General features: G+C 41.8%; 1 protein-coding gene across 3 annotated transcripts in view; it reads right to left on the bottom strand.

The window, feature by feature from the left end:
- Positions 1-24,600, bottom strand: part of DNAI1 (dynein axonemal intermediate chain 1) — a 147,668-nt gene that overhangs the window by 54,717 nt on the left and 68,351 nt on the right. For 2 of the 3 annotated variants that reach the window (XM_063423542.1, XM_063423544.1), the window contains 2 exons: positions 5,979-6,068; positions 634-721 (listed from right to left, as the gene is read on the bottom strand). In XM_063423542.1, the coding sequence (XP_063279612.1) occupies positions 634-721; positions 5,979-6,068 (178 nt within the window). The remainder of the gene's footprint in view (positions 1-633; positions 722-5,978; positions 6,069-24,600) is intronic. The other variant, XM_063423543.1, reaches the window with a different exon arrangement.

Genomic DNA, 24,600 nt, shown 5'->3' with positions numbered 1-24,600 from the left:
GTGTAGAAGGATGATAAGAGGATTCCTCAAGGACTTCCTTGTGTTTTTCAGGACCTTCAGAGCTGACTCATCCCATCCTGTCTCAAGCCCAGGATGATCAGGATGAGAGGATTCAGCCTAGAAGGACTACACTGACTCCACTTTGTATGGAGGGAGCCTAATATAGTAGCTCAGAATAGATGCTGTGTTTTTACAGAGCCCCAACTCGATGAGGCACATCCCAAAGCTGGCTGGGTGAACTGTGCAGTCAGGAAAGGGCAGAGGTTGCTTCTTACCTTGATTTTGCCAGTCCAGATCAATGTCTGACAACAAGAACAAAACTGAGTTTTGACATTAAAAGGTATGTGCTTTATCCACACAGAGATAGCCCAGTAAAATAGATATTTCTTGAATTAATGTTCAATTAATCTTTTTATTAAAAAGTAAAGTAAGTAAAGGCAACATATAACCAGCAAAACTTGACTCATTGCTCCAGACAGACTTTGCCCTACTGCATGATGAAAGCAAGGAGGCGTAACTCTCCTTTAGATCCTTTCCATCTCAACACCCTGCTCCCAATTTATTTTCCCAGAATGACTGATTAGATGCTTTGTGTCAGTAATTAATCAGCATGGCTAGGACTTGGGCTTTTACCAAATGTTTGCAGCTGCAGCCCCTCTGGCCCCTGCATCGTTGTTCCATCTGCTGACAGCTTGATGACATCCATGTGAACCAGCTCATTCTGCAGGCAGAGGAGATGCCACATGAATAGCATGCTTTGCAGCAACAATACAGAGACATTCAGTATTTTGAAATGGCAAATTTTATGGAGGAATTTTAAAAAGCTGCCCAGAAGTTGCCTAATGTTTCACATTTGGCAGCTTGTTAACATGGTGCTTTCCATAAAACCTTCAGGAAACTGATGCTTTGGTGCACTGGAACTGAGAGCCACTAGTACATTACCTCAACACGTGCACTTAACCTGGAAAATTTTGAGGTTTGGGGTCAGTGTTTTTTAGTGAGGTTGTCACAATCAGCTTAAATCATAGTGTTCAGTTAAATCACCCTGTATGGTTTAAGATGGATATTTCATTTTCTCATGGAGCTAACTAAAGCCCCACATTAATGAATGGTAACTTATCATCTTGCCAGTTCCTGCTTCTTAACATCTTCTTGTTATCCCAGAGCAGCCTCAGTTCAAAGTACTTTCAACTTCATGGGCTCTGAGATTCCACTAACATCTAGCAAGCAGTTTGCTCCAAGGGAAAACTGCCTATGTTTCTGTTCTCAGCAAAGTTCTAAAGAACTCTCATGACACTGCTGTGCAAGGTGGTGTATTAACACAGGGCCAAAAGGCCATGTCCCATAGAGTTTACAGTCAAGGTAGGAGACAAAGGACAGATACAAATAGACAATATAGGTAAACATAAAGAAACTACTAGAGGGAAAGATACATTCTCAGACTAGCTTTGGGAGTCAAAATACAACTGCACAATGGAGTTGGTTGTGACTGTAAGAACACCCTGAGGCTCCAGAGGTCTCTTCCAACCCCAGCCATTCTATGATTCTCTGATTATGCAATAAAAAGAACAAACAACTAACGATTAGTGAGCAGTATGGGCTTTGGACAGGATGGTATAATCTGCAAATATCCCACTGAAGGACTGTGGGAACAAAACATAACTTCTTACCTCAGTGAATTAAGATGCAGTTGAAGCTTCTCTTAGCCCACAGCAGGGCTCAGGTGGAAAAAGAGATTCTGCCTGGCAAACACAACCCCAGGATTTTTCATGTTGGAAATGTGGGAGAAGATCTTGTAGGAGAAGATCTATTCAGTACTGCAGTTGAGCATTTTTATCATACTTGGGGGCTACAAAGTTACAGGAGATTGAACAAAGGTCAAAACCCATAAAGTGATGTTCTTCCTTCTCACTAATCCTCACTGATGCATACCCACATGTGCTGGCCTATTGATGGCAGTAAATTGTTCTCTGAGAGAGCAGCAAGAAGCAGGACAGACTCCTGCAGAGTTTCACCTTAGTGGCTCTTACTGCACGTTGGTTACAAGTCTGATTCACTGGGTAAAGGCAGGAGTGATACTAAGAAAGAGGCCACACGTGCTGGTGTATGTGCGCATGAATTGAAAAGAACAGCACCCAGAGTAATCAGGAGCAGAGCATATTCCACTGCACATCCAAATAGGAGTGCTGGTGGGTTGTCGGGAGTGCAGACAGAACAAACTGAGCAGGCACTTGCCTCTGCTCAGGATCTCAGGTCTGTCTGCTCTCCAGAGAGCATGTGCCCTGTCCAAGACATGAGTCTGGTCTGCAGAGCAGCTCTGGAGCTGCTTGCAGTTGGTCAAGTTGATATATCCAGTGTGACATGTTGGGAAAGATGAAAAAGGAAAGTCTTATAAATATGATTGTTTGGCAAAAGAATCTGAGAATATGAAACCTATAAGTGAAATAGAAATGAAGGCAAGTTTTGATGTATAAGATTCCAAGCCAGTCAATTACTGAACAACTGGAAAGACAATGGTTGAGTGAGGTGAAGGAAAGATCCCTGTTGATTGAACAATGTCCTTGGCAAACAGAAGAGCTGCTTCCGCAAGTTAAAGAGTCCAAAGGTGGGAGAGACCCTGCCAGTTTGGGTCTGAAAGTAGCTTTTAGAAAGCTAAAGAAAAAAGAGAAAAATGGATCTAGAAAGTAGCTTTTAGGGTTTAAAATGTAACACAGTATGGTAATATAGTACTTCTAATAGGCTGTACGTAGATTCTATAAGATTTGTATCTTTTACTGGTTGGATGTTGTAAATTAGCATATTCAGTACAGAAAAAGATATACTGTATTGTAACCAGAACTTAAGTGTCTCTCAAGCATGCTTTCAGTTGTGACTGGCAAATTCAAGCTGGCTCTTCTTACCCACAACCCAAGATTGCTGTAATTTGATCTTTGCAATAAACAACAATTTTATTAAGAGTCACTTGGGAGTCCCACATCTCTCGTCTAGGCTCTTACAGTGACAGATGTGTGATCTGTGCAGGCCCAGAGATGTACTAGCACACTATCTCTGTGTTCTGGAAGAAAGGCAAACTTCAAGAGATCTTTCCAAACACACTTTCTGCTGCTTTCTGCAGCCTTCCTCTGAAGATTTCTCCCAGCACCTTCACCTGGCAGAGGCCCCTCTGGACAGTTTCTGCAGCCCCTCTCCTCCACAAAGGACTCTGCTTGTGCAGACTTCCCTGCTGTGCTGGTTTTATCTTGTACCCAGCTTCACAGCATAAAAAATGCTTTTGTTCCTGGGGCTCTTTGTCACCAGAGCCATTCACATACTCCTCTGGGTAAACAGCCTGCTGACAATTTGGCCTTCCAGGAATACTGAGCAATAATATGTTGCTTCTGCCTAATAATTGCAGAGCACTTTGTAAGCATTAGTGAATCAGGCCTTACAGCTGCTGTTTTCCCCTTAGTTCTTATTAGCCTTAAGTGGTGAAGTAGGCCCAGAGCTGTTCAGTAATTTAGCTGTAGGTCACACAGGAGGGGGTGAACTACAAGTACTAATCAAACCTAGGATTGCTGAGCATCAGCCTGAGAAGCAGTGCCATGCTGCATCCCAAACAATTTTTTGAAATGGCTGTGACATTTCTCCTTTCTGATAGGCAATGTGTGCACCCAAAATGGGGGCAGAGAATCATCCAGCTGCAGAAATCCTGCATCCTTCCTTGATGTTTTACACCTTTATGAGGACCCAAGGTCAAGTCAAGACAGTCTAAGTACACAGAACTCAGTCCTTTTTCATGAAATTTGTCCGAAGAGATTGTGCCCATTTCTAACAGACACAACCACTATGGTCAAGGCAGATCAACTGTCCCTGGCTAACATTTGACAACTCTTCTATCCAAATCTTGAGTGGAGTTTGCCAAACATTCAGCTGGAGGAAAGAATGAAATTATTCACTTTGTGCTCTCAGCTTTGAAAGTGTCAAACAACTACCCGTGACTGAAGAAGCTTTATTTCTGGATAGTCCTGTCAAAAAGATTAACGAAGCAGTCTTTCATTTATTCCCTGTTTGCATCATGGTTTTGTAGAATTGAAAACCTCTGGAGTGTCTTCTTTTAGTCCAAATGAAACCTTGAAAAAGCTCTTGTGAAACTGGAATTCCAGCAGATTGTTCCATTTCTCCTTGCTGGATAAAAAACCCCACAGATTATAACAAAACATTCTTTCCATCCTATTTCTTGTTTTCCCTGTTGAATATCTGTCCCCCCAAAAAAAAAACATCCAAGCAGAGAGCACCTAAAATGTTACTGTTTTCCACCTCTGCCTACTAAGTAAATACTAGTTCTGGCAATTTCAGAGGTAATTTAATTTAAAAAAAATCTTTAAATAGTCTTTTCACATGGGTAAGGCCAAGTTCATTACAGTAATGCAATGAATAACTGGAAATGACAACTTGCTAAGTGGATGCAGATCTTAGAAGTCACACCAAGGATACTTAGAAATATCTATGTGCTCAAGGGATAGCAAAAACACAGATTATATGTGGAAACAGTGAAGCACTGGTGCAAAAGAGCCTCTGCTTCTTGAGCTGCTATGAGTCCATCTACAGACTCTTAGATTGTCCCAGTTGTGGCATTTCCCTGAAGTTAAGAGACTGTGGCCAGTGTTTTCTGGTCTCCTAAGGGGACCATGCTGAGCACACTCAGTTACTGGGGCTCAGTTGGTAAGTGTACCCTGCCAAAAATCACCTCAGCTGGATGTGTCTGACTGCAGGCATGTACTGCTCACTTCAGCACAAATCCTTTGGGCATTCCTATTCAGGAGATAACACAGGAGCTGAGTGCTGCAGTCTTAGTCTTAGTCTGTACCTGTCTAGGAACCTCTTTTGGGAGAAGAACTTGGGATGTACTTGCAGAAGGGATTTTTGATTCTGACACTGCATATATGAACCTGGAAAAATCTATAAAAAATAACTTCAAAATCTGTGCTATCTGCCTATGCTTACACTGTTCATTAGGAGATGCTGCTGTTCCTGAACTGGACACGAGGCTAACATTTACATATAATATTAGAAATTAATCCCTGCCATGGCAGAAAGGCCTATAAATTTCAGAACAGGCAAGCCTTGGTGTAACAGATTGAAAAATGAGCATCCTAGGATGTAAAGAATTTTCTTCTTTTGTTGGGGAATAATGGGACAGCTGCTTCAAACCCATATTTAGGGCAATGCAATTATTTTTTAGAAAGAGATTTGAAATCTTCAAATATAAAATGAAATAGCCAGCAGAAAAACCCACACATCAGGATTCAGAAACATGAATCCAAGGGTCATTTTGGGATATTAATTCTAGTTTTCTATCAACAGATTCAACATACTCCAAAAGGAAAAGCAAACAAAGGCTGGGCATGCAAACCAGTTTTAAAATGTTGTATTGGATGTGAATTGGCAATGTCATGGCAGGGAGAAACCCTCTGCCTGTCCGATAGCATGCTGCCATCCCACTGCAAATGCAGGCTTACTCTGTACTACTCACTGTGTCCCACATGAGGAGAAATTTAAATTGACTCTCTCCCAATCCAAATTGCAATCTGTAGGGGAGCATTTTGGGAGTGAGAATCTGGAAGCTGTGAAATAAAGCAGATTATTCTGTTCTGTGTCTAGTTGATCCTTCTGGGACAAAGAAAGTGTGAGAACAAGGACCAGGCTTGAATTCCTGCTGCTGCCAAGCAGAAAATGATCTCTCTTTTTCAGGCCCGTGCGGTGCTACAGGTGCAGGTAGGATGAAGGTTATGTCCTTGACAATGAGTAGGCTGACCCTGCTTCATTTCAGAGTTTAATATGGAGCTCCAGATCCAGCTGTGACTGCACCAGCTGCTATTGCTAACATTTCTTTTCAAACCTGGCTCATTAAAAATAAAAATAATACTAATGAATCACTGAGCTTTTGTGGCAATTGGTTATCATTTGACTGGAAAAAGAAATTGCCACCTACTGTTTACCTTAACTAAAGTCCATGAAACAATCCGCCCATCCGAGGAGACAGAGAAGAAGTTGGAATTGTTGTCCATGTCATCCTTCTGCCACTTGACCTTGAAACAAGAAGAAACAAGAAGACAGTCCCAGTCACCACAGAGCATTCAACATTAGCAGGACAGAGTCCCAAGGTTTCAGCAAGGTCTTCCAAGATCCTTCCTAAAGAGCAGCTGGTTTGAACCCCAGAGGCTTGCTGGTGTGAATAATTATCTCCACCAGCAGTTTTAGAACTGTCCCAAGCACTCCAATCAGTCACTTTCCTGCAGGATGCTCCAGCAAGGTAGTAAAGCTCTTCACCTGGAAACTCTGCACCTACCCATGGCCACTGGAGCACTGCCATCAAGGACAGGCCTTGTAAGGTGTCTGAGCTATGCACCAGACCTCTACACTGTGGCACCATACCATCCCAGAGATCCCTAAGACATCTCCAAACACCACTGGTGGTGCCACACAAAGGTCTCTAAGCATTAGCCCTGCCTTTCACATTTGTCTAATTATATTACTCCAAGTGCAGTGCCATATGGCTACCCTTCAGCCAGAAAACCTCAAATTAGCTTTCTGCTTCTATGCGGGATGCAGGCAAGACCTTGCAAGTAACACGTGACAAGGATCCTTGGGACACTTCTGTTTCAGGAAGATGAAAACTTCTCCATTAAAATTGAAATCCTCCCTACACCTTCAGAGCATCTGTCTGCCTGGTAAGGAGATTTGCCTTTTGACTGTGACAGCTCAGCAGGAGAGATTAGAACTCAGATAAATGGCTTACAGTTTAGAAGAGACATTTCAGTTAGACCAAAAGCATTAAGAACACTCGATTTTCAGATCTGGGAATTCAGTCAGACTGAAGAGAAAAGAATGACTTGTCACTGGGTCTGTCAGCACACACTCCTGTTGGCATCTGTCAGATCAGGATGGGGACAAGCACTTTTAGAAGGTTCTGAGAAGCTTTTCAAAGGTATATCTGTTCCTGTCCAAGCAGTGGAGCAGATAAAGCTCCCTAAACATCATCCCATAAACATGATAAATGGGTTTGATCATCCCAGAGCTTACCAAGTACGCTATCCATAACCACTTACGTAACTCATACCTAGTCCAGAAAACAAACAGCATTCTCAATACTTTAATTACACAGACTGGGAATTCTTGTGACAGGTCCTTGGGAAAAACTGTTAATTCTCTTTTGTAAAATTGTTTATACTGTGAAGTTCTGTGGAGCATGAAAATTAAGCAAGAGACTCTGCAAAGAGTAGTTAACCCTCCACTGAACATGTTTTCTTCCTTTTCTGGGGAAGGAAAAATAGAATGTGAAGGGAATCCATCTGAGAATACCTCAAAATGCCAGCTTCATACCTATAAGACACAAGTGAAGAGCCTTGAGTAGCATATACCTTTGAACATCCCTGCACAGGTGAAATTGTAAGTCTCTATGCGGAACTACTTTTGCTATCTGGCATTAAAGGAATGGCATAATTCAGAACCAGAATAAAAACTATTAACCCAGAATAAAACGATTCATGATTACAAAGCAGGTCCAATAGGACACTGATTGCCAAGGCTGACCCATTGTGGACAAAATGTGCTGGATACATCTATTCCAAGAACATCTCCCTGTGATCATGAGCTACTGCTGACAGTGATAGTCACCAGCAGCTGCTTCAGATGAAGGAGCTGGTATAGTGAGGAGTTCTAATTTAAGGTGAGAAATGCAGAGTTCAGAGACATTGGCTACAAAAACATGTCCAATATGCCTCACGCTGGGCACAGAAAAAGAGTAATATTTTGAATCAAAGGATTTTTTAAATGTCACTCTAAAATGGTCTGACAGTAAGATATTTTTATGTGTATGTCCAACACAGTTCTGTAACTCATATCCTTTCTCTCCAGCTTGCTTTACCAAATATTTGGTAAAAACTTTGCAGACCAGCAGATCAGTGGCAAATACATGGATGAAGGTTCAGTGCCTGTAGTCCATCCCCATCATTCTGTGCAGACATAACTTCTGAGACCTGATGTTTACACTAACACAGAGTGTTGCAAGGACCTCATCTGGAGGTGACCAGACAGCATAAAAGCTATCAGGAGCTCATGGGGGATTTTCTCAATCTAATTCCTTTCAGCATTCCCAAAGCAAAAAGCTTTACCACAGGGTTTGCTCACTCCAAATACCCTATCTCTGATGGAGATTTATTCAAGTTTTCTACTCCTAGTTAGGTGTCACAGCTCTTCATCCATTACAGGGATACATGGGGTCACCAGCCCCAAAAATCAAGTAGGCTGATTTGCTTGGGATACTCTTGCTCCTCTATTCAAAGCAATCAACAGTAGGTTGAGTTAGGTATGTTTTGTAGACAGCTTGAAAAACAGCCTGTCATGGACACCAGGCTCTGCCCTCAGATGACTACTAGCAGCTCTCAGTGATGGTAGCTTGAATTTCAGAAAACAGAAACTGGTACTTAATACTTTCAATTTTCCTTCAACACCTCTGACACCTTAATCATGTTTGTGATCTTTTTCCTCCTGATCTCTGAATCCCATAAATGCTTATTAGAGTAATTAGCCCTCATGATACTGCAATCAAATCGGGCATCTGCTCAGAACTGGCCTTTTCTCTGCTCCCAGAGGCGTGTCACCACAGCACAACCTCCTGTCACTAGCTGTATCCGTGCTGTGAGGGGTGGAGCATTTGAGGAGAGAATCAAGTAACTGTCTGCACAGTGGCAAGAAGTTAATTTTTCCCCTGAAGCATGTGATAATCAGCCAAGGTTTTTTGCTGTAGGAAACTATTTAGAGCAAAAGTTCAATTATGACACCGAGTAAAGATGCACATGAGAAAGAAAAGTGTGTGTAAACAGCAGAAGGGAGACAAGCAAACAAAAAGCAGCAAGCATTTTCTGTCTCTGATCATGATGAGAACTGTAACAAAAGCAAGCCATTTTTTCAGTGATCTTTAACCTATTTTTGCAGTGCAAAATGTGTGAAACTCATTGCTGTAAGAACAACCTACCACTTTTTCTTTCGATTTCTTAAAGGTCGATTATTTATAAAGAAGTTGAGACTATTCAAAACCTCAAAATACAGAAATATAAATATTAAGACCTCATGTTCATTACTATGTACAGCAAGTTAGCAGGGTGATAATCTATTCATTTCTAGCAAGAGAATACTATCATTTTTATCTGTGGCAGCTAGTAATGGCTCCTGTCCAGCTAAAGATTAGACCATTTATCCAACTTGTTTCGAAAACATCCATGTTTCTGACGTAATTCCTATGAAATAAATAATGCTTGATCCGTTTTCACGAGACACAGGCTGTTAGTCACTTGCACTGACACAATACAATTGGTCAAAATCACCCTGGCCAGGAGGATGGAGTGTGGTGCAGGCACCAGGTACTGCAAACACAGATCTGGCTAGCCCTTGGCTTGCCAAAACTCAGCTATGGGGTGCTGCATGCAACACTCTTATTGACTAATGAGCAATTCCTTCCCTTTCTTTCCCTATAATTATCCTTCAAGGAGTCCTTTGCCAGCATCGCAGTACCACAGCCCTGCTGATATCTGTCCTAAGTGAAATAACGCAGATTTTTTGTCATTCAGGTCCTGAAAAAAAATAAATAAAATCTGTCCCAGCTAAGAAAAGGAAAGACAAGGGCATTATCAAATCCTGCTCTCCATTCCCTCCTCTACCCCACTGGTTCAGCCTTACATGAAGTGGCCAAGTAAGACACTCAGATGACTTTGGCATGCAAACATCTCTCTGGGCTGCTGAGGAAAGTTCATGCTATTTGACCTGTGGACAAATTCTTTCCAGTGCCAGCCTGGCTATCAGTAGACTCCTAGGAAAAGCCATCATGGCAATGCAGGGTTTGGAGGGACTCAAAAAGCATATCTATTCTCTTCTGAGGCGAAATCAGACACTCCCCTGCCACTGGTGACAATTCACATAGCTTGCTCTCACAAGTCTCCAATAACAGGTCCTCAACAACCTCCCTGTAGATACCCCTGTGCTTAATTGCCCTTGTACTGAAGATTTCCTTCACCAAGAGTCAAGCCAATTACTCCTTATCAGTGGATGCAAAGAACAACAGTTTATTCCCCTTATTGTAACAGTCTTCAAAAGGGCAAGGAAAGTTTGTGTCATGTTTCTTTCTCTTTTTCCCTCTCTCCAACTCAAATCGTCTCAACTTATCTGTTGCTTCCAGGTCCTGTCTTCAGGACCCAAGCCTTCACAACTCCTGTTCTTCCTCTTCAGCCTGGCTCTGCAGCTGCAAACATAAGGTACTGGACTACCCTGAGGCATGAGTTACAACATCCTCTCTCTTACATTCCTGCTAATTAATTAGAATAACACATATCTTTGTGTAATAGTATTGCATTGCTGATCACTGGTGATCTGCTATGCTGCCCCTCGGGCACCCTACTGCCTGATTAGCCATCTTTTATTCGTATCTGTGCATTTAATTTCCCCTCTCTAAATGCAGTATTTGCTCTTGTTTTTATTGAATTTCATCACATTGATTTTGGACCTTTCTTCCAATTTATCAAGATAATTTTGAACGTAATCATGTCCTGCAAAGTGCCTTGTTCTCCCAGGGGGGCTTCCTTATTCTGTAATTTGAGTTGTTAATGAAAGTATTGATCAAAAAAAGACCAGAAGTGACAGCTGGAGAGTTTCACTTGAAGCACCTTCAGAGTCTGACAGTGAGCTGAGCTCTGTATAACTGCTCTTTAAGCACACTGCCTGAGCCACCTGAGCAGCCTCTTTATGGCAAATTTATCTAATTTGTATTTCTCTGCCTTGGTTATTCGTATGTCACTGTGTAAGCCTGGATCAAAAGCTTTAGTCAAGCCAAGATGGATTGAGATAACCTTGATTGCCTCTCCCTTATTCATGAGGCCCATTTCTCTGGAAAAAAAAGGAAAAGAAATTATACTGGCTTGATAATCTGTTCTGGACAAATTCATGTCAGCTTCTCTTCTTATTAGCTAGACATTTAACAGTAGTGTTGCCATTTATTCAAGTGCTTTTCCAGTCTTTGGAATTGATCTGACTGATCAGTAATTCCCTGGGTCCAATCCTATAATTTTCCTCCAGATACTTTTCCACTCCTTCAGGCCCTTTGAGATCTTTCCTCTTTTCCCTGGCCATTCTTGTGATGCAGGCCAGCGTGCAGCCTGAGGCACTGCTGTGCTATTACCCACACTCTTTGACCCCCTATGGCCAGCTTTGCATGCCTCTAGCTGGGTGAATTGTCCAGACACTGTTTTCTGGGTACTCTGTCTGCACCACTTCCCCTGCTCCATTTAAGGACAGGCTCTTTGGAGAAAGAACCTGCAGATACCTTTTTGCTAGATATAGGTTCTACAGCACAACTGAAAAGTGTGTGGGGATTGACAACAGTAGGCTATTATATTTCAGTCTGCCCATGTCACAGGTACATGAATCAGTGTGAGTCCATAGGTGACAGCAGAGTGGTGCTTCCCCTCATCCATGCCACAGAGTATATCCCAATCCTGCCTCTGAGTCAAGGTACTCATTCAGTTCAGATGTTGTAAATGGGCTTGCACATAAACCCCAGCCTCTGCCTAAAATGTGGGACAGATGTAGCCCAAAAACTCTCTGAAATGCATATAATGGCCCAAAAGTGGTCTGGTCATTTCTTTAAGTATTCCAGGGTATATTTAATCTGATCTTGTTGATGAGCAAGAATTTATCTAAATATTCGTTAAGATGCTCTTTCCTTATTCTGACCTGTGCTTTTATCCTCTTGTTACATTAAGCAGACAGTCTCAGACACTCACTGTAAGATTAAACAATACAGCATCAAATATTTCGTTCTTATTCATACCACTTAGTAGTAGCTGAAAGCTTGCTTTAGTAATAAGTCTATATCTTTATTCATTTAACTACTTATATGCTTCCCAAATATTTTCCCTTTCCCTTTTATAACCCAGGATAACCACAGCTCACTCAACACATTCACTTCTTTTTATTAATTTATGTTTGTGCTTTTCCCTAATACTCAGCTTTAGACATGTCTTTGTTTCTGTGTCTCAAGCATTTCTTTGTAAGTAACTGTTGAGCTGTAGATGTAGCTGTACAGGCCCCTCTCAAAGACTCTGCCATTCTGCCCAGCCCAGCAGCTCAGGGATTTCCTCATCTGCCTGCTTAGCTGAAGAGAGCCACAGACTTGTGTGGCTCTCTTCAGCTAAGAAGTCCACATGTGCACACAGAAGCACAAGTGCTTCCCAGTCCTACTGTCCTCTCCCAGCTACCCTCTTTTGCCCATACCTTGGTCACACAAGCTAAGCATGGAATTCAAACCTTTCTCCTTATATTCACACTGGCTAAAGACTTTTACTCCAGGCTTCCCCCTGGCAAACATCTGCTTCTTGAGCAAGGGAATCAGCCTCAGTTTTCTCTGGCTGTGCTGGACCAAGCACAGACAAAAACCTGCTGTCCAAACCACATTTCTTGTGTCAGTATGCACAAGCCCAGGCCAAAGCAAAATGCCAAAAGAGCTCTGGGGCTCTCTCAAGGTGGACAAGCTGAACATGTGCTGTGACTTAGCAAGAGCACAAACTCTCGTGGATGCAGTTTGGCTGTATCTGTTGCACAATGGCCCAGCTCACCAGCTGGCAGATGAACACCATGTGCATTCTTGCAGAGATAGAGTAAGAGAGACCAAACTCCAACTGGGAATACCCATCTAAACCTGGGCATATTAGTCCAATTGTGGGCACCTTTGATCTGTGTAGTGGACACTTTCTCCACTTCACAGCCTGCCATTTGGTCTGCCTCAGCATCATACTGAGGGCTCATGCTGAAGTGCTGATCTACAATACATTGCTCCACAGGTCACATCCTCTGAAGCCAGTTTGATTTCCCCTGTGCTCTGAAGCAAATACTCTCCTGGACTACCTTACAGCAGTCTCTGATTTGAACAAAGAAGCAGTTATATTTCTTCACTCTGTCACCCTCAAATGTGTTTCTTATTGCTTCCTGACAGCAACTTTCAGCAAAACAGCATCCAGAAACATCAAGTCATTATTAGCAGAGAAGAAATCTTTCACTTTCTTTTCCTGTCAATGACAAATCACAATTTTTTTTGTTTATTCTCCTCTCTGGGTCACTTATCTATGCTGTATTCCAAGCAATTTGCTGGTATGAAAGTCTGCTTCTACACTCAGCTTATCCAGAGTCCACTGACATTTTGTTTTGCTGGAGCAAATAGTTTGTCCCTCATTGCTGCTGAGATAAAGCATCTACAACAAAGTTCCCAAATGTCCTCCATCAAGGACATTGCCGGCAATTCTGCATTTGTTGCTTATCATGCCTGACAAAATAAGTGGACCTTGACACCTTGCAGAGGATCCTCTGCCAGCTACTACAAGTGAAGCCAAGGCCAGGCACCCTCAGGAGTGTAAGCAAGATGCAAGGCTGGTCTCCTGCAATCAGTCACAAGAGAGACCCCAAAATTAAATTCTCAGACATCTGGAAGGTACAGAGGACTTAACTCACAAGCAAAGTAACTCCAGCATCAGTTTTTATACATAAAGAGGCAGAAGAGCAAGGTTTAGAGGTGAGAAACAGTGCAGTGTTTGGAGTGCCTCCCCAGTGTCAATTTGGACAGCAGTACAAGTTATCCTATGTAGAGGTGGGAGGAAGGAAGACAGAAAACTTCATTTCTCACCATGATTTTTTGAGACAAAAGCAAAAACTCAGCTTAGTCCTCACTGATGATTCATTTTGACTCAAAGCAGTAATGAAGTTTTAAAGGGCTGTGATAATTGAGTGCAGCCTGGTCAAAGGTCAAAGCAGCCCAGTCAGACTCTGGCTAAGTCTCTGCTTGGTGAAGAAAGAGCTCCTGGGTCCTGCTTGCACTCAGAGCATATGATACAACTGTGGAGAAAATTTAGCTGTGCTCTGGTTATCTGTAGGTGTGGACTTCCTGCCAAAGGTAAACGTGTGCAGAGAGGCAGGCAGGAACATTAGTATGCCCAGCTGGTCTTTCAGTGAGGTAATTTTTTCAGTGAGGTAATTCCATGCACCAGAAGCATGGAATTACCAGTATGCCCATGCTGGAGCCAGCATGGCAGGGTACAGCATAAAGGGCTCCCATCCTGTGATGCACCCAGAGCAAAAGAGATTGCTTGTCTCTATCTGCACTTTTTGCCATTCCTGTCTATTACCTGGGACACCAATAGCATCTCTGCTGTGGAATGCCTAGTAAGAATGCAAGATCTCAATTTTTTTTTTAAGTGTGCTTTGGTCAACACTGTTGTAGGCAGTATTATTCCTTGATTTTTTTTTTCCTGAGAAACCCTGCTGTGAAAGCATAGTCCCTGTCTATGTCTGCACCCCTGGGGTCTACAAAAATGCCAGTAATAAACACAGCCACAAGTTGTGAATCAAGCCACAACAAAAGAGGAGAAGCCATGCCAAAGATGAAGAACCAGGCCTGCCATATGATGAGAGCTGGGCTGTCACTGTCACAATCTAGAGTCTTTACACATCCAGGAACTTTTCGGTAAAAAGAGTCCGTGAGTTGACGGACACCTCTCTACCACTACCTGAGATACCTCCATGGGGAGGATGCTGGAGACTCTTTTGAGGCAAAAATTACCTTTCAGGTTAGGATGCTGATGCCTGCATGAGGGCAAAATCAGATATCCCAGAAAGGCTCATCTGAGCCTCCTCCTCCTAGAACCCATTTATTGTTTAAAGGAAGGCAAGTCCCACATTGAACTACAAGTAAAACAGAAGCATTAAGGCTGTCCCTCTTTCAGTGACATACAAAAATAAACTGTAACTAGAAATTTGGCAACACTAACTTTAAGGAGCACAGGCATATATATCTGACTCTGTAAAGCCTGATGAAATTCCATCTAGGGTACTTAAGGGAGCAGCTGAAGCAGTCTCTGGATTTCATACCAATTAGCTATGAAAACTAGAAGAGAGGAGAGGTCCTGGGGGACAGGAACAGGGCAAAAATGCCCCCAGGAAACACAAACCAAACCTCTTGAAGGATAGGTTAAAGGACAGTGGATGAGACAGCCTAATGCTGAACTTTGAGAGCTGGAACAAAGTATTTAATCATCTGTACATATGTACAGGATAAGAAAATAAGTACCCGTGAATATGGTCTCCTCAAAGAAAGACCTTGTCAAAGAGAATTTATTTCCTTCCTTTTCGTGGTAACAAGTCTAAGAGAAAGAGTAGATTTGTTATCTTTAATTTTGTAAGGCTTTTGGCATATTCTCTATGATGTCTTCAGAAGAAAGATAAGGAATTACTGTGAAGTGGATGAATGCTTGAAAATGAATTCCTGAAAGTTTAGACAGCGATTTCTTGACCAGATGGGAGAACATCTCTGGATGGTTCCCATGAGGGACTACCCTTGTTTCTTTTAACTTTATTTAGCTTTATTCTTTTAACTTTGTCAAGCCCCTTTTCTAGGTAGCCTCTCCAAGGCATCAGGTTCAGTTCTATACAATATTTTCATTAGTAAGTTGCATACTGAACTGCAAAATACACAGAACATTTGCAGATGATGCAGTTAAAGACACTGTCTTGGTTTGGAAAAATGGGTATCTGTCAGGGAAAACTGGAGTTTCCCTTGGAATGGAGAATATAAAACCTCCTCTCTCCAAAATTATTACAATTTTGCAATTAGGAGCTTTCAGGCAAAAATAGGGGAATAGGAGTAACAGTTGTTTACTAGGAATATTAAAAATGCAAATGCAATAATACAAAAAAACAAGCAAGCAAACAAACAAAAAGTCCTAGAAAACCCCAACAGAGTCAGGAATACGATCTGACACCCTGTCAGCCAGGGTGTTGGAAGCAGTCCAGATAAACCCTCCTGGAGAGACAGATGTGGTTCTGTTGGAGTAGAGATGATCCTGTGGATAGGTTCAGTGGCAGTGAGATGAGTCCGGTCTTCCTCTGCGAATCCAGTGGAAAAGAGGATGTCTTGAGCCCCTGTGTCCCCATTTTATCTGGGTAGGGAATGGTTGGCTCCTCCTCACTGGGTGGAGCATCTCCCAATGAGATGATGTAATGTGTCATGTCATTGGTGAGCCTTAATGGCCCATTAACAGAAGATATCCCCCCCAGAGGGTGTACAGTGGTGAAAGAGATAAGAAACACTTCCTCACCTGGTTTTAACAGCTGGCCTATTATCAGAAGGCATCTGCCCTCCTCCCCACTGGAGTTACAAGAGATAAAGGAAAAAAAAAAAAGCTTCTCCTCAACTGGTTTCAATAGATGAAAAGAATAAACTTTTTTTTTTTTTTTGGTTACATAACCCAAGACAGACATGAATTTCATTAGGATAAGGACTCAAAGTTATCTTGAAAATTTAGAGATGTAATCTGAAAATAAAAAGGTGAAATGTGATAAAGTCAAGGGCAGACAGGAAGAAGAAAGCATTAAGTGTGTAGAAATTAGGGAATTTCTAGCTAAGTGACAGCAGTGCAGAAAAGCATCAGTGGCTGGTGAGGGAATCAGCAAAGCAATGCTGCTGGGATGACACAGAAATACTTTCACATGTATTAAGTAGCATGTACCACGTAAGATACAGAAGGCAATGACTCCAGTCTGTTAGTACTGGTGAAAACAGCTAGACTGCCCAGTCTCATTTTGAAGAAAACACTTCAAGAATGATAACACAATATCTGTGAAGGTGTGATGGGAAGAAGAGGACACTCTAAAGGGCCTCTGCCATTTTTTATTTCTGTGGTTCACAGTTTTCCAGTTCCAGAAAGGAAGGTTCAGTTTTATTTTAAATTCAGTCTCACCTCTCACATGTTTACTGTGTGTCATGTTCAATCACATTGTGACTGCTTTGTTCACTGCAATAGATGAGACTGCTTTGTATAGCAAACAAGTCTTTTGAGTGTGAGTAAAAGCTGATGGGGAGAGATAAATGAAAATTACATGTTATTTTAAAATAAATCCATTGAAAAATGTTCCTATCTTAAAATCTGGGTTTTCTTTTAAATGCAAATGTTTCAGCTATGACAGGAATCTGCAGATAAGGGAGCTGCTAAGCAAAGGAGGGTTCTCAGTGCTGTTCAGTCTTTTGTAGAAAAATTTATTGACATTTTACCATTAAATCATGCAACAAGACAGAGTGGATCAGTTCAATTTGCTTAGGATGTAAATCTGCTTCCATGACAGAAGCTATTGAAGAAGGAAGGTCTGTAAGGAGTAACTCCTTCTAAGGTGAGTCAGTAATATTTAAATATTTGGCTGTAGTGCTTGCCTTAGAGAGAAAATGGTTTAGACGTCTGATGAATATCAAAGTGTTCAAAGATTCCAATGTCTCTCAGGCAGTTTGGGCTTCCTGCATTTCTCTTACATCTTTAATGAGCAACTCCAACCTAAAGGACTCCCTGCCATTCTATCAGTAGCAGAGGCAGGGTTTTATTCAAAAGTCTCCTTACTTTACCCACTGTATGTTTGTGATAATGCACATGGCAGTTAGGAGAGTCAGGGTGGCTGACAGGCTTGGTAACAGTAAATAGTCAGGTCAAAGAAACAAAGTCAGGTGCTTCATCTACAAGAAATCAGGCAGCAACCCAGGCAGCCAGCTTGGCAGGATCATATTCCACCAAGAAAAGATGCCCGAGGAAGTATACCTACAATAATGAAAAGCATCTCAAAATGTCCTGGAATAGAAGTACAGCCCAGTACTGCCTGAATGCTCCACAGGTAGCCCACTTGCATCATGGGCATGAGACTGGATGATGACTTTATTTATGGGTACCACCAAATACTGGACCTATCTGGTGGAATACAGCTGTTCTGGCTACGAGCAATACCAGAAACTTCCCATATAATAATTTTGCAAATGATTTCTTTCCTTCTAGCAGCATATGGCTACTTACAAGTTTTACTACAAGGATTCTCAGGGTTTTCTCCTCCAAAGTCCTTGAAAACTTCCTGACAGCTGAGGGAAAACAACTAGATGAGATCAAACAGATGAAACACTTTAGGATAAACTCCCGTATCATATCTAGTCCCATAAAAACTCCTTATTAGAAAAACACTGCTCTCCTACACCTAGATTAAGTGCCCTCCACCTTGATGGGATCTTCCTGGGATTCAGACAACCAGGCTCAATCTCATCAGCACAAGTGAACTCAAGGGTGCAAGGTCAGCCAAGAGGAGCAAAGAATTAGGCCTACTGCATCAGACCATCCACAAATTTGGGGTACAAAAAAAGGGTAGCAAAACCTTTCCTACTACTAAAGAGCATATGTGATGGTAGTGGGAGGGACTCAGCAGCAAGCAGAGAGCATAGACATAGGAGTGCCACTGAAGCAGGGCAAAGGCACAGCCTGAGGCTTGTGCATTACTCATGCTTCAGAGACTCAGATTTATCTGAAGGAATCAGAGCTCGATTATAAATAGCACTGGATAAGACTAGCCCTACTTTCAGTTTATTCAAACTTCCTGTTGGGGTTTGGATGCTCTGCTTTGTATAGTGTTTCACCAGGAAGCTGTGTACTTGCTCCCCTCACAGTACTGCCCAGTGAATTCATTAGGCTGGCATGTTAGCAGATGAGGAGGGAGGAACCAGACATTAGACTGTCACCTGTTTGTCCTGTCAGTGATTGTGTTCCCATGTCAGACAGAGCATGCAGCTGAGCAATCCATGCCAAAGGCCAACAAAGCTCAGGGGTATTTCACTAGTTGCAATTCACAGCTCTTGGCTTCAGTTCTGACTGTGCTCATGGTGCAAGATTCCCAATTTACAATAGACAAAATATGAAGTTTCCCACTCTGTGTGTAGGAAAAGCAGACACACAGGCCAGGCAGGTTCACATCCAAACCCCCAAGCTGCCTGATGTTACATCAGAGACAGTGTGTGCAATATGCCTGACAGAAGGTTCCCATCACCACAGGATCCAGTGGACTTGCAGCAGTGATGGGGAGAGAGGAGAGACTCTCCTGGGGCCTGCTGGATGCTCAGAGCGCTGGACACCACATCAAGCTGTGGCAGCTCACCGTGGCTCTTGGGGTGGGAGTCATGGCCAGCCCCACCTCCCTGTATCTCACTATGTATCTGCCCAACTTGCCACTAACTCTACCATTATCATTCTCTTACTTTTATTTCATCCTCTTAAGAGCAGCATTTTGTTGTTTCACAGGCCGTATAAGAGCCATTAAGACCCATCAGCGTATTTATATATACACCATAAAGCAGCAGAACAGAACTCAAAAATCCAAGCAATCAAACAAATGCATTACAACTTCTCTGGTATTTTAAACCTCAGGCTAACATCTTCCAACATCCCAAGGCTTGAAGGGACTTTTAAATTTTGTAAGTGAAATTTTATCTATATATCAGCCCCAGTGCAACTAACTGGCCAAGATAGTTTCTTACGTATTGCTTGGAGACACCAGAAAAGAAATAATCAACCTAAAAACCCACAGATGGATGGTTTGGATCTTAAGTAAAAGGAAGAGGGTAAGAGGAGAATGAGAGAAGAATCTATTTAGCAAGGATCAGCGAGAGCAGAAGGCAGAAAATAAGTTCAGCATCTGAATGAAGTACAGAGGGAAATGCAGCATCAAAGTAAAAAGAGCCAATTTGTTAGACAAACATTACATGATCTTCAATGGATACTTCACTAGACAAATTCTAACCCAAAAGAATCTATGCCCAAGGCACAATTTAAAAATAACCATGAATAATTTCTGAATCTCCAGAAGACACAGCTAGATACCATCTCAAAAAGTACAATGCCAAAGTTAAACTATTGGGGATTTTGTTCATTATTGTCAAAGAGACTTAGTAATAAGCACTTGGATGTTTACCTTTCCTAACCTATAGTGGCCTGGAAAGTGTCCAACAGTTTTGTACAAGGTACAAGCATGCCGCAAAAGATTTTATCCAGCATTTCTGCCACAGGATTATCTTGCAATTTCTACCATTTCTACCATGCATAATTGAGCCCAAAGCCCCCAGGTGAATTTTTGTGGCTCAGCACAGCCTTTTCAAAAAGTGGTAGCAGTTAACTGGGAGACAGGATTTCCTCCATTAGGGCTGTGCCTGTAGACAGCTCTCACAGCAACTGAGGACAACCAGAAACTGATTAACCAGTCAACTGATCTTGACCTTGATTTGTACAGCAAGCATATGGCAACTCTTCCCAAGCACAGCCCTTCCTCTCCAGCTCCCTCCAGAAGAGGACAGGAATACAACTAATGCTTGTCAGTCAGGTACTGAGCAGACAGGACAACTGCTGCTGCAACAGCCTGTTACTGGACACAGAATTCAGTGTGGGGAGTAGGACTGCAGCTAAGGACTGTTCCCACAAGGAAGCCTCTGACAGACTGAGATCTCTGGACCCCAAATGCATACTTATTGGTCCTTGGATGTTTCTCCCAGTGCAGAATGAGTGAAGTAACCTCTCTGGTCTCTTTTACTTCTAGGATGTCAGAAGTTAATTTGACTTTTTGCCCTATTTGTACTGGGCCAAGTATGCAAGGCATGGCTGGTGGCACAAAAAAGTAGAAAGCTGAAGCTGAAGAGGAAGGTCCTCAGTGCAAACACTGCACTGACCCAATATGAGAAACACAGTTGTCTTGCATAACTGAAGAGGTTTGGTACTAAATGATCCTCACAATTAGTTTTCTGCTCTATTTTGGTTTTGGGTTACATTCTCCCCCCTTACTTGGTTCATATTCCTTGGCTTCAGGTCTCTGTTGCTTTCCCTTCTTCTCCATATTTCTGTTTCTCCTCTAGAGTTATCCCATACCCGTATCATCACAGAATTGAATGAGATTTTTTTTCACTGAACTACCCTCAGCAAACACCTATTTCGTGCTTCTTAGTGAAGACAACAGAAGGGATGTTGAGGCTGCTGTGAGACAGCTGATTTTTATTCTGACCTTGATAGCAACCTTCTATTTTTCTTGTATTTCCTTTGCATCAAACAATTTGTGTGCCTGAAGCCAAAGGAACAAAGTATTATGTGAAGCACTAACATCTCAGAGGCAATGCAAGCAGCAAAATCTGTTTGTTTGACTGCAGATGACAGATTTTGGAGGATGCTCATCATCAGAAATGAAACAATGTGCTGGTGTGACAGCAGATTATGAACAAAATCTTTTTTTTTTTTCCTCCTAAGTGCAGCAAATATGATCAGCTTCTCATAAAGACCTTCCTTTGTGGAGCTGTGTGCAGAAGCACAGAATGGGGTAAAGAACAGCAGGCTGTGCTTACTTTAAAGGGATTTTCATTTACTTCTATCAGCAAAACAGGACTTCTGTGAGTCTGGGGTGGCTTCACAAACTGCAAAAGTTCAATGTAGATTTATTTAAGAAATTAGATTGGAACATAGGAAATAGACAAATAGAAGGGATCACACAATTATGGGGCATACTCCAGTGAAAAATTTCAGGTGTGTTTTGTCAGGTTAATACTTGAGACAGGACTTCAGCAAGTTCTGCTGGAAAACTATTCTACAAGCTGACACTCCTTTTAGTTTCCTTCAGCAGTTAGCAGCTATTACCATCTTGCCTTGACTTCTTTGCCAAACCATGCACACCACATCTAACCTGACTGGTGTTTGGTGAAGAATTAGCCTGCAGTGACCAGCCCTTTCTCTTCCCATGCACAAATATAGGGCAGAAGATAATTCTCTCAGGATGCCACTGAAGCTCCATGGTATCAGCTCCTCAGGGAGGCCAGATCAGTAAATCAACACTGAACAAAGTTGTGTTTCCAACCAGTGAGGTCTCCATAGCAATTCCAAACCACGCTGACCACTCAAGCATGCCTATGACAGCCAAGATTTGCTTGAAGCACAACCAAAAGAAATGTTCCATTTGTAGATCCTAGGGTCAACTCTGCAGTGGGAATTCCATCAGTAACTCTGATGGTGAGCAAGTAAAATAAAAAATTATTTCCAACACCCTGCAGCAGTATCATCTATGCACTAGTCTCAGCAGAAATAACATCCATTTGGCTTGATGAGAAAGTAAAATAAAAGCACACAGTGAAAACAAATCTGTCAAATAAGATGTGTTTTAGGAAGGAGATTGAACAACAGAAACAAATCCTGACACATAGTTTCAGTTATCAGTTCCTGGTTCTGAACTACTCCAGCTTCCAAATAGTTCAAACCTAAAACATTTAGTAAATCCCACTATAGAAAGCGAAGAGAAAAAGCACTCTTCTCAGCTATAAATAAACCCTAATCATCATCTTTTTAAAAGAAAGGAGAAAGAAAAAAAAATGAAGCTAGAAAAAGGAGAAGCTCTGTGCTGAGAGCTCCTTCCCAGCAAGGTGTCACTTCTTCCCTGAGAACACAGCTCCTGTGGCTGCCAAAGTCTAGTGCAGTAGTTCCACATCGGCCAACCTCATTAACCTCCAGAGCCAAGCCCTGGGACTGAGCCATTGGCTCAAAAACATACACTGTTCAGGGACATGCTTTGTAGGCCTACTCAGAGATGATGGGATGTGAGGATTTTGCTGACTAATAGAGCATTACTTTGATTAAAGTGGGGTTTAGGTTAATGCCACATAGGTTTTTTCCCAGCTGAACATGACAGGTTTTATACAGTTTTACAGAGGTGACTCCTTTTAAACCAGTGTTTACATTCAGAGGCAGAGGCCTGAATTCAGTGACCTGGGAGACCATTTCTATTTCTATGATCCTGTGACGCCTGAGTTTTGGTAATATTAGTTACATTGCACTGCACTCATATCCATTCATATGTCTATGTACATGTTTATCCCGCTCTGAGGATTTGGATCCTCACCAATTAGTAATAAACAATTAGAAATATGTATTTTAAAACAGGCTAGAATTTTCCATTATTTAGAATGCAGTGGCACTTAATACATGGGAGATAATTGCTAAATCGATAAGAAACCATTGCTATTCTCTTTTAAAAAATAGGGAGTGGTATCAGGCAGAATTCTTTCTTCAGTAACAGAAGTAGAAAATTTGCATTATTTTATTTTGCTCTTAACAATGAGAACATTACATCAGCTTTGTTTTACGCATATGTACTAAGATATTACTAAGTTACTGAAAATGAAACAGCACAAGAAAAGAGCTGTCAGTCTGCTTTACCCACTTCCCATTTTGTTTCCATTGTGAAAGGGCTGCATTGTTTCAAAAGAAAAAAGCCAGGCAGTCCAGAGAACAAAGGATCCTAATTGCTCAGGATAACATTGTTACTTTTCTACTTTGTTCACTTTTCCTACAAAAAAGGGGGATTTTTTTGAGGTTTAGTATCTAGACAAAGACTGGGCCTCAGAGTAGTGGGGTGATGGTGGGGGAGAATAGGGGATCTTTCAGCTAAATATGAGAAAAAAGGCATCACTTTCTAGAATCATTTAATGCTGAATGAGCAATAATAATCCAACGACTCAACCTAACAGATAGTCCATGCTGCTTTTCATCATATCGAATGGAGTGAAAACCTTTTCTAAACCTTTTGGCTGATTTTGATATCATACACTTCAGATCTTTCCAACAGAGGTACAAGCTCTTCACATTGCTGTAGAATCACTTAACTATTAACTTTGCTTGCTAGTTTTGTAGCAAGTTTAAAATTCTAAAGTTTAGTAAAAATATTGGTACTTTAATCACAGAATGGTTTGGGTTGAAAACTGTAGGAACTGGCAGTGGTCAGATTTTAGGCTTCAGGCACTGGCTGAAAGACAAGTGGGCAACTCTCTCATTCTGCTCTGGGAAAATCCTGAAGACGAATCCAAACAATCCTTGGGAGGTGAAAAACAGTTAGCAGGTGGTGTTTACTGGCAAAGATGTTTACAAAGAGGTGTAGGTTCTAAACGACCAATCATATTCATTGTACTGAAGTACTGTATAAAAAGATGGTTTTGAAGAATAAAGATTGCTCTCCACTTGCTGTAAGCTGGGAGTCAGGTCGTTATTATCATGCCGTCCTTAAAACAATAGCAACAGGAAACTTGGTTGGAAGCTCCTTGTCATAGACAGGGACACCTTCCACTAGACCAGGTTGCTCAGAGAAATTTTCTAATTGCCAAAGAAAACTAACAATTATAATTCTCAGTACTCAACCTGTGGAAATAAAGAAGCAGGAACTTCTTTACACATCTATCCATATCCATGGCATAGTTTTTTTCCTTTTCAGAGCTATCTTCCTGGAGTGCCTAATGGTTTTTTTCACTTCTGAGCCCCACAGCTGCCAAGAGTTACACATAAATCTACCCCTAAACACCCCTCACAGAATGCCTCCACTGCTTTATGTACCTACCCCTGGTCTGCAGGGAACAGGCTGCTAATAACATGCTCTCAGCATACAATCCTTTCCAATATCATCTGAGGCACAAGGAATCTGGGATTTTTGTGTCTCTAATGTGCAGTAACAGCTGCGAGTTCCCATAGCATGCTGCAACAAGACCATGAAAACCTTCACATAGGACTTACTATTTGGCCAGGCTTTTTCAGTGGGAGCCTAAATGGCTGTGGGAAAAGCTCAGAAGTTTTCTCTGTGTGTGTATGTGTATGTGTGTCTCTGGGCTATTCTGTTAACCTGTTAGAAGAGCTATAAATATCTGCTAGAGGAAAAGCT

The sequence above is a fragment of the Prinia subflava genome, chromosome Z (genome assembly GCF_021018805.1).
Source record: "Prinia subflava isolate CZ2003 ecotype Zambia chromosome Z, Cam_Psub_1.2, whole genome shotgun sequence".
Lineage (NCBI taxonomy): Eukaryota > Metazoa > Chordata > Aves > Passeriformes > Cisticolidae > Prinia > Prinia subflava.
The sequence above is the reverse complement of the archived record's forward strand: the minus strand, read 5'-3'. Positions and strand labels throughout refer to the sequence as shown.